We start from the raw sequence: 10,724 nt of genomic DNA, 5'->3' as shown, positions 1-10,724 counted from the left end.
GAGATCTAGATTGGATAACACGGATTGGATTAGCACAGAAGAGCTTATCCCGAAGTCCTAGAAACGTAAGATGAGACTTAAACTATCACTCACTAATCTTCACGAGTCGCGACTCATTAAAACTTGAAATATAAAGACAGAGTCAAATAGAACGTAAAACTTTTCACATTTAAATCAAAACCTAATTACATTTTATTTACAAATTAAAAATAGAATTTGAATACATTGTCCCCATAAGCAAAATAACTTAAAATAATAAAATAGTTGAAACTGTGTGGTCCTGTATGACACTTGCTCCTGTACCACTTCTATCCTCAGCTAACTCCTTTTTGTCACTTGAAAAGCATAAACAAATAGGAATGACTACAAAAAAATTAGTTAGGCACCACACTCCTTATCATGATGTTGTTCTTGGCGTGAGAACTTAGGCCATTATATTCTATTCTTGAGTTTTGAATTCTTGTCAACATGTTGCCCAAGGACCTTAGTTCTGGGTCCTGGGTTCTGAGTTCTTAACTTTGTTTATAGCTTAAGGATCTAATTTTCGAGGTTTTGGATTCTTAGTTTTGAGAATTTGGATTTGATCGATACCCATTACCCACACCGATACTTTTTCTCCTGTTCCAAATATTCACTTATTAGATGTCTTGGTTGTTTCTCATCTCACTAAAAATCTTCTTTCCATAAGTAAATTAACGTCTGATTTTTCTCTCTCCGTTACATTTACTAATAATCTTATTACTATTCAGAATCGTCAAACAGGAAGGGTGGTGGTAACCGGTAAAAGAGATGGAGGGTTATATGTGCTGGAGCGCGGCAACTCTGCTTTTATTTCAGTCCTTCGAAACAAATCTTTACGTGCTACGTATGATTTATGGCATGCTCGCCTGGGTCATGTGAATAATTCTACTATTTCTTTTTTAAATAGAAAAAGTCATCTTTCTCTTACGTCTTTATTGCCTTCTCTATCATTATGTAATACTTGTCAGCTTGCAAAAAGTCATCAATTGCCTTATTCCCGTAATGCACGTAAGTCGTCTCATGTGTTAGATCTTATTCATTGTGATCTTTGGGGTCCTTCTCCCGTCAAATCAAATTCGGGTTTTTCTTTATTATGTTATTCTTATTGATGATTATTCTCGATTCACTTGGCTTTACTCTCTAAAATTTAAATCTGATTTATTTGATATTTTTCTTCAATTTCAAAAATTTGCGAAAAATCAATATTATTCTCGTTGGTATTTCAAAGTGATGGAGGTACCGAATTTACTAGAACTTGTTTCAAAACTCATTTACATAATTCTGGCCTCCACCATCAACTCTCTTGTCCATATACACCTGCTCAAAATGGTCGTGCTGAGAGAAAACATCGTCATGTGACTGAGACTGACTTGGCCCTTCTCTTTCACTCTCATCTTTCTCCTCATTTTTGGGTTAATGCCTTCAGCACTGCAGCTTATATTATCAATAGGTTGCCTACTCCACTTCTTGGAGGTAAGTCACCCTTTGAACTCCTTTATGGCTACACTCCACATTATGACAATTTTCATCCGTTTGGTTGTCGTGTTTATCATTATTTGCGTGATTATATGCCTAACAAGCTTTCTCCCTACAGCATTCCTTGTATTTTCTTGGGTTATAGTCCTGCTCATAAAGGGTTCCGCTGTCTTGATCCCGCCACCACTAAGCTATATATCACCAGCCATGCTCAATTTGATGAAACTCACTTTCCTGCTATCCCTAGCTCTCAGGCCCTACCTCTATTCCTATTTCAAATTTATTGGAACCACATCTTTATCATATTGATTCATCCCCGCCTACCACTTCATCATCGCACATTCCTCGATCCAGTTCATCACCATGTGATATTTGTTCTGACCTTGTGGATGAGTCTGTGCAGGTTGATATGTCTCTTACAGGTTCTACTTTGCCACCCTCGACTTCTAATTCGACCTCTATTGAACCTACTGTTGATTCCTCTTCTTTGGGCACATCCTATGATCACACGAGCCAAAGCTGGTATATTCAAGACTCGTCATCCAGTAAATCTTGGTATTTTTGGCTCATTTGGACTTCTTTCTACTCTTCTTGCATCCACTGAGCCAAAAGGGTTCAAATCTGCGGCTAAGAATCCTGCTTGGGTTGCTGCCATGGATGAAGAAATTCGAGCGTTACAACAAAATGATACTTGGACTTTGGTTCCTCGCCCTGCCAACACCAACATCGTGGGCTCTAAATGGGTGTTTCGTATTAAATATTTGTCTGATGGATCCGTCGAGCGTTTCAAGGCTCATCTTGTTGCCAAAGGTTATACGCAGATTCCTGGTCTTGACTACACTCACACTTTCAGTTCAGTTGTCAAAGCTACCACTGTCCATGTTGTGCTTTCTATTGCAGTCACAAATAAATGGCCTCTTCGACAACTTGATGTCAAGAATGCTTTTCTCGATGGAACTCTTATTAAACGTGTTCATATGTCAAGAATGCTTTCTATTGCATTCACAGTTATCCATGGTATGAAAATCCAAGGTTATTAATGTAATCTTGAACAATATGTGGTTGACATACAAGAGGATCGTGTTCAAGTAATAACCTAAAGAGTCTATAGTATATGGATAAGGTTGGGTGCCTTATCTTGGTAACACTATTGATACGGCCCACTTTGTAATCTTTACCAATGATTTGATCCAAATCGTTCATGTGGAGACATGCAAGTGGGGGTATCCTATACAATGAGTTTGTATAAGACTGGACCAAGAAATATTTAATCTCTCTTTATAAATCCGTTCATTGAGAAGATTAATATTTCACAGTGAGTTATGAACTACTGCCTGTGAGGGCTTGTCCTTTAATTTACATGGGTGAGAATAGCTTTGTTAGCCAATTCAATATGCCTACCATTTTGGGGACATAATATCATGAAATGGAATTCACTCCTTTCCATATAAGGAAAGTATATGAGTTGTTATCTTAAGTACTGATTTTGAGACTTGAACAATGGGGCCCCACCTCTCATTGGCCCAAGAGGGATTTGGTTTATGATTGGATCATAAACAAATTGTTCATTAGAGAATCAGTGGTACTTAAGGTGAAAGATGTAATTACAGGGGTAAAACGAACTTTTGACCCAGCTATAATTATGAACAACTCGTAATGGATCGACTTGCTTGTAATGATTATATCAAGTCCCACAGTGCATAAGAGTGCAACTCTAGGTCTTTAGTGGAGTGACCTATGGTTAATGAATAGAAATTGATTAATTAAAGGGTTTAATTAATTAATTTTATATCATTGGAGCTAATAATGTGTAGGTCCATAAGGTCCATTTGCTAGCTCATAGTAACACTAAAAAGTTCAATTTATTTGAAAGAAAATTTGAAGTGTTCAAATTGATATTTAATATATTAAATATATTAAACTTTTCAAATTAATATTTAATATATTATATATATTAAATAAATAGAGAAAATATATTTAATTTAAAATGTTCACATTAATATTTTATATATTATATATGTTAAATATAAATGGAGAAAAATATATTANACTTTTCAAATTAATATTTAATATATTATATATATTAAATAAATAGAGAAAATATATTTAATTTAAAATGTTCACATTAATATTTTATATATTATATATGTTAAATATAAATGGAGAAAAATATATTAATTTGAAGGGTTCAAATTAATATTTAATATATTAAATATATTAAAAAGTAAAAATATATTTATTGTATTTGATAAATTAAATATTAAATTAATTAATGTGATACATTAAATAAAAATATATTTAAAATTTGAATGAGATTCAAATTAATTATAATATTTAAATATGATTTATATAAGGTATTATATCCTAATATATTAAATATGCAAATATATTATTTGGCAAAAGTTCTTGAGAGTCCCTATAAATAGGACCCTCAGGTTGAACCAAAATATATCAATCTCTCCCACTTTCTCTCGAGAATGGAGAATGAAATTACATTTCCAGGGAATTCTCGAAACTCTTTCTTCTTCTCCAATTCCTTTGGGATTTTCTTTCAAGAGGCTCCCATAAGCCTTGACCTTGTGTTCGAGTCATACCAAGAAAGATCTTGTGGAATGTTGAAGAACTTCGGCATGGTTGGAATACTCCAAGGAATCTTACAAGCTAGGGTTTCTACAAAGGTAGAGTTCTTCCTCTCGTATTTCTTGCTTTTCTTTTAATTCAAAATAAAATCAAAACGGTTCCCAATGCTTCCGCTACGTGGACAAATTAGGGATTCTTCTTGTGAGTCGAGCGAAGAAGACGATAGAGTCGGGTTCGAACTCGGACTACCCACCCAAAGCAATCCACATCTAAAGCCCAAATGATACCCTTAGCCCAACCAATAGACAGAAAACGGCCCAGACACATGAAGCCCAAGTCACGATCCACGCATACCTGAGAGCACGACTCGACTTGACTTAGTGACCCGCACGCGCTCTAGCCCTTAAATGTGCATGACACATGTCGGCTACTTGGCTCGTTTGGCTTAAATTGGCTCTGGGCGGCTTCGCAGCTCCCCGGCTCAAAATTGGCATGTTTGGCTAGTGTCTTGAATTTTAGCATCATTTCCTATATTTTGGATCCCTCTGGAGATCGGTATAAGCTTCAATTATTCAATTTAAGTGCTTATGCAAGTTGTAGGATTGTTAAAAGAATGAAGTGACTCTAATCTAGTGAAGTACCTCCACGTAGGTTGATACGAACTTCAAGGTACGAATCAAGCCAATCTCGAGAATAAGATAGAATGTTGGCTAAGGCCAATCAGATAAGTGACCCTACTATCGGCTTGATCAGAAGACTAGTCTTATATATGATGATACGTGACTAGCGACCCTGTCATGTGTCAGGTATGTTGATATGATATTATGATGTTATGTACTATGATGCTATGATATGTTAGGATGATGCATTATGATATGATAACATGAGATGCATGATAATGATATGGCATGGTATGGTGATATCTCATGTGATGATGATGTGCTTGTATGAGATGCCATGTAGCATTATGATAAAGATTTTTCTGGTACACAACCCCTAAATGATGTTATAAATTATGAATGTATGAAAGCTTATGCATGCATGTTACATAGCTTAATATGTGAAGGAGGGGTTGTGTCACATGAATGATTTAAGATGAAAAGTATATGGATCTCATGCATATTGTATGTTCATTTACACAGGGATATTTTTCCTTTTATAACGAGTACGGGCACGTACACTATGATGATGATCATCATCATATCTTGTATGATATTCGAGGGTTTTTTGTACCTTAAGACATTCAACTACAATCAACTAGCCCTACCATGTTGGTTTAGGGGGTGTGCGATTCCATCTGGTGGTCTCACGCTCGCATGTGTGGGTCGTGTGTAGGAAAGTACTACACATCCAATTTGTCCAGATTAAAGGCCACCTCTACGATGGTTTTAAATGATAGGTCCCTAACCATGGTTGCATGTGTTTACATTCCTTGACCTTAATAGTATGGTTACTTACTGACTATTTCTTAAAATACTCAAGTTATATGCTACTTTTATATTTTAGGTACAGGCAAGGCACCTCTGTACGATTGACAGCAGCATCGCGATTAAAGACCATGACACATGCATAAGATAGTTGCATTTAATTTCGTAGGTCTTGGGTTATTATAGAGTATTGCTATTTTTATATTTACTTATGTTTATTTTAATATTTCCTTTGTATTGTTTTAAGATTTTTCTCTTAGACATGCAAGTCCATGTCATTTTTTTTATGAAAGTTTTAAATGAATATTTTCGCACAAAAAGTTACGTCATACATATGTTAACGACTTTATGTTAGTAGAAAACTAAAGTCGTTACACTCTAAGATATGACCAAGTCAAAGTTCAAATTATGGATTATGCACTTGGGTGATTGATAGGTATAACTCCCCAGCAAAGCATGCATAAGAGAGCTTAATTAAGATTAAAGCTTACAGCTCGTGCGGTTTACATTGATGGTGTTACTATAATACGTGCGGAAGCAATTTGGATCTTAGGCACTCTAAGTACACTAATTATAGAAAATTAGCTAGCATGTTCAAAAGCATTAAAACTCAATGAGTTTAAATACTAACCTTTTGTAGTTCAAATTCCTTTTTCCTCACGAACCGGTTTCGAACCGCCACTAATGTCTTCTCTACTATTCTCCGGCCTTAGAACAGGATTGTGGAATCCGGTGAGAGTTTTTCTCATGGTTTTTCCCAAAGAAGAAGTTTCATGTACCTTAATCATTCTGTTTATAGTCATATTTGCATGTTCATGCAAATTTGAGATCACTAAATTTTGACACTCAAAATTCCACTTATTTGAGATTATGTGGCAAGCATGCAAATTTGAGTTAACCAAATTTGTACACTCAAAATTCCACTCAAATTCGTGGGGTTTATTTGCGAAGCATGAAGTTTGGTTAAACATAATTTTAACACCTCAAAATTCCATTGACTCAAACATATTTTTTTCATTAAGTGAAGTCAACTTTTTGACTTCATTTTAATTCAACCATTCATTTGAATAAGTAATTTCAATTTAGAGTAATATTAAATGATTCATTAAACTATTTAATTAAATATTTAATATTAATTTAAATGTTAATCTCAATCAATTCCTTTAAATATTTAATATTAATTTAAATGTTAATCTCAATCAATTCCTCGTATATTGATTATGAATCTCAGTTCATAATTAAAATATTTAAATCTTATTTAAATATCTCAAAATGCGGTTAAATATATCGTATATATTTAGCGTGTATTCTTTAATTTGAATTTGAAAACTTTGAACTCACTCGTCACACTGTTCTAAAGTTTAGTCCGATATGAACTAGTAGAGGGACCTAATGGACCTACAGATCATGGGCTCTAACGATCCGAGATCAACCGGCTAAACTCATTAACCTTTTTAACCAACATTCGTTAACTACTAGGACACTCCACTAGCCTAGTAGTTGCACTCCCCTCACTATAGATATATTTCTGTCCATTTGATATAACCATGATTAGTAAGTCGATCCTTCCCAAGTTGTTCGTAACTAGAGCTGGGTCAATTTACCATTTGACCCCTAAAGTTACTTCTTGTTCCTTAAGTCTCACAGATCCTCTAATGAACAATTGGTTTGTGGTCCAACCACCAAACTGAATCCCTCTCGAGCTAATGAGAGGGTGGGGCTTTGTTCAAGACTTGGAGTCAATACTTAAGGGAACAACCTCTCTACTATCCCTAAAAGCGGGTAGGAGTGAATTCCATCTTACACCATATGTCTCCAGCTATTCACCTAGTCTTATACCTGAAATGGGAGGCTTATTGAGTCGGCGAACTCAAGCCACTCTCACCCATGCAAATTTAAGGATAATTCCGAATAAATAGAAGTTCATAGTTAGCTCAGGATTAAGATCGAGTTACCTAGGTCATCGAATGAAAAAATCAGTCTCAACAGTAAACGACATTATAAAGTGAGAGTGGTTTTCTTCATGATCCGATTTTATGCAATATCATTGTATAAGATGCCCCCACTCACATGTCTCCACATGTACAATTTAGTGATCACATTTTTTATATCATATACAAAAGTGGGCCGTATGCATAGTGTCCCCAGAATAACGTACTCAACCTTATCCCTATACTATAGATAATTTTGACTATATACTTAAACTTGATCCACTCTTATATCTCTACATATAGTTCAAGTAATCATACTATAGCCAGACTGTTCTTAGTTTATTGGATTTAGATTAATGATCGTAAAGTTCACTTNGGCCATAAAACTCAAAACCCAACATAAGATCAAAACATTTCTTGTGATTTTGTTTTATAATAATAAGAAATTTAATGACCATAGCATACCATGTGGAAAACAAGTCTCCTTGAAATTAGATAATTCAAAATTGCCAGGCGACCGAGCCCATCTGCACACCGCGTTACCATTCCCACTGCCCCACACGTTGTCGACATATATTAACCATGTGGAGCCAACGCAATTCCTTGACTTTTTTTTTTTTTGGTAATCTAAATATATTTTCTTCCAACCCAAACAACATGAACTGCCAACCAGACCATTTCCACTTCAATTTATTCATTACAATTATTATTCTTTTTGGAATAATCAACAATATTCCCAAATTCTCTTTAAAAAAAAAAAAAAAAAAAAAAAAAAANTATTCCCAAATTCTCTTTAAAAAAAAAAAAAAAAAAAAAACTGTCATCCCGAGAACTAGAGGTTATATTTATCCGTTATATTTATCTAGCATACATGTTATATTACACTTCTGAAGTAAATGTATATCCTTAAAAGTAAGGTACGTATTTACTATATATTTATTTAATTTGATTTTTATTTTTCTAGAAGGGAAAGGCAATTAATTAAATTCAAATCCATGTTGAAATTAACTATTTTTCCTTCTAGAAATCCATCATCTTCTCTTGAATCAGTTACGTTAATTATTAATTAAAAACCAAAAAGGAATTAAAATTATAATGGAAAATAAAAATAATTTTGAAGTAAACCCACCAACCCTACATTTTCAACGCCCTATAAATACCCCAATTCAGATCTCTTCATCTCTCCCACCTTACTTTCACTTTCCCTTCAATTTGCAGTCTCTTCTCTCCAGTTTTGCCTCAATTCATCAATTATTTCTGCTTTATGGTACGTAATTTTCCCACTCTTTATTTCTCTTTTCCATTTTTATTGCATTCTTTTTGTAAAAACATAAAAAAATTCCATTTCTTTAATCAATAAAACCCCTCCCAATTCTTGTTTTTCATATCAAATTTCGCTTTCTAGGTCGAATTCTGATCTGGGTTCTTTTAATTTCATCAATATTTGTTCCAATTCATCATTTTTTTTTTTTTTTTTTTTTTTAAGATGCCTAGTGTAATGAAAGATTCATCAGAGAAGGACTCCGAGGCGTTTGTAGAAGTGAATCCAACGGGTCGATATGGGCGATACGGCGAGCTTCTCGGCTCAGGTGCGGTGAAGAAAGTATATAGAGGATTTGATCAAGAAGAAGGAATTGAGGTAGCTTGGAACCAAGTGAAACTAAGAAGCTTTTCAAATGATCCATCAATGATTGATAGGTTATACTCAGAAGTGACATTGTTAAGAACCTTAAAGAACAACAACATCATTGCCTTGTACGATGTATGGCTCGACAAAGCTCATGGAACACTAAATTTCATTACCGAGGTTTGTACAAGTGGGAACCTTAGAGAGTATAGGAAGAAGCACAGGCAAGTGTCTTTGAAGGCTTTGAAGAAATGGTCCAAGCAAATTCTCAAGGGTTTGCACTATTTGCATACTCGTGAGCCTTGTGTTATTCATAGGGACTTGAATTGTAGCAACCTCTTTGTCAATGGCAATGTCGGGCAGGTGAAAATTGGTGACTTGGGCTTGGCTGCAACGGTGAGAAAGAATCACTCAGCTCATTCAGTGCTTGGGACGCCAGAGTTCATGGCACCTGAGCTATATGAAGAGCATTACACTGAGCTTGTGGATATATATTCATTTGGAATGTGTTTGCTTGAATTGGTCACTTTGGAAATCCCTTATAGTGAATGTGACAATGTTGCCAAAATCTACAAGAAAGTGTCCTCCGGTATTAAGCCACTGGCCCTTGCCAAGGTCAAGAACCATGAGGTCAAGGCTTTCATAGATAAGTGTCTTGCTCAATCTCAAGCTCGGCCCTCCGCTGCCGACCTCCTCCTCGACCCCTTCTTCAGAGAAATTAACGACGAACACCACGACGATTAGTAGTGTAGTATTCAAATATATGTAAATACACATCAGTCTAATTATTTTTTCATTATCACATGGACAAATCTTTTCATTTTTTTTTTTTCCTCCTTGATGTTTATTAAAAATATATATATTCCAACCAAAAAGGGTTTTAAGGGAATAATTTTATTCTTTGATCCTCACATACACATCAAAAAGGAATAAAAATTTGATTCTCATTCTAGAAAAGTAAAAGTATAGGCAACACTTTTATTTTTCTTTTGTTTATAATAACATGTAAGGCACTATGGTTTCCATCATGTTTAATATTTTAAAAATTAATTTAGAGAGAAAATGTCATAATTTTAAAAAATGAACCACAAAAAAAAGTGAAAATGGCCCTCCGAATATTGTAAAGCCACCGTTTTATTCCATTTATAGTTTCCCTAAAAAAGAGAAGACCACAACAGTTTTATATTACACAATTAAAAAGAGAAAAAAACCGATAGAATTGGTACACTTGCTCTAGATTTGTATGACACTTGCTCTAGATTTGTGTACATCCTCGACCAACTCCTTTTTGTCAACGGAAAAATATGAGAAAACTTGAATTGGTAAAAAGACTTGGTAAGTAAACTATTCGTAGGCTCTTAATCGTATTCTTAGAATATGGGAGGGTACTACACACTTTCTTGACTAGTTCTTGTTCTAGACTGGAACATTTAGATCTTTAATTATGTACTTGAGTTATGAGTTCTTGTTAGGATCTAGCTCGTGGACCTTCATCTTGAGTTTTGAAGTTTTGAGTTCTTAATCTTGAAGGACCTTAATTCTAAGATTTTGAGTTTTTAGTCTTGAAAACTTGGATCTATGTTTTAATTATTATTATTGTTCTGAATTTTAATCTTGGTTTTGGTTCTTTCCGTAGTTTTTGTTGTGTTCGGTTCTCATTTT

The 10,724-nt window shown here is 34.5% G+C and overlaps 1 protein-coding gene across 1 annotated transcript; it reads left to right on the top strand.

The window, feature by feature from the left end:
- Positions 1–8,630: 8,630 nt before the first annotated feature.
- LOC111784423 (probable serine/threonine-protein kinase WNK11) lies at positions 8,631–9,866 on the top strand. Its single transcript, XM_023665137.1, has 2 exons — positions 8,631–8,702; positions 8,922–9,866. Exons 1-2 carry the CDS (start codon positions 8,700–8,702, stop codon positions 9,804–9,806), a joined length of 888 nt encoding a protein of 295 aa, XP_023520905.1. The 5' UTR covers positions 8,631–8,699; the 3' UTR covers positions 9,807–9,866.
- The last annotated feature ends 858 nt before the right edge of the window (positions 9,867–10,724 follow it).

This window comes from Cucurbita pepo, unplaced genomic scaffold (genome assembly GCF_002806865.2).
Source record: "Cucurbita pepo subsp. pepo cultivar mu-cu-16 unplaced genomic scaffold, ASM280686v2 Cp4.1_scaffold000196, whole genome shotgun sequence".
NCBI lineage: Eukaryota > Viridiplantae > Streptophyta > Magnoliopsida > Cucurbitales > Cucurbitaceae > Cucurbita > Cucurbita pepo.
The sequence above is the reverse complement of the archived record's forward strand: the minus strand, read 5'-3'. Positions and strand labels throughout refer to the sequence as shown.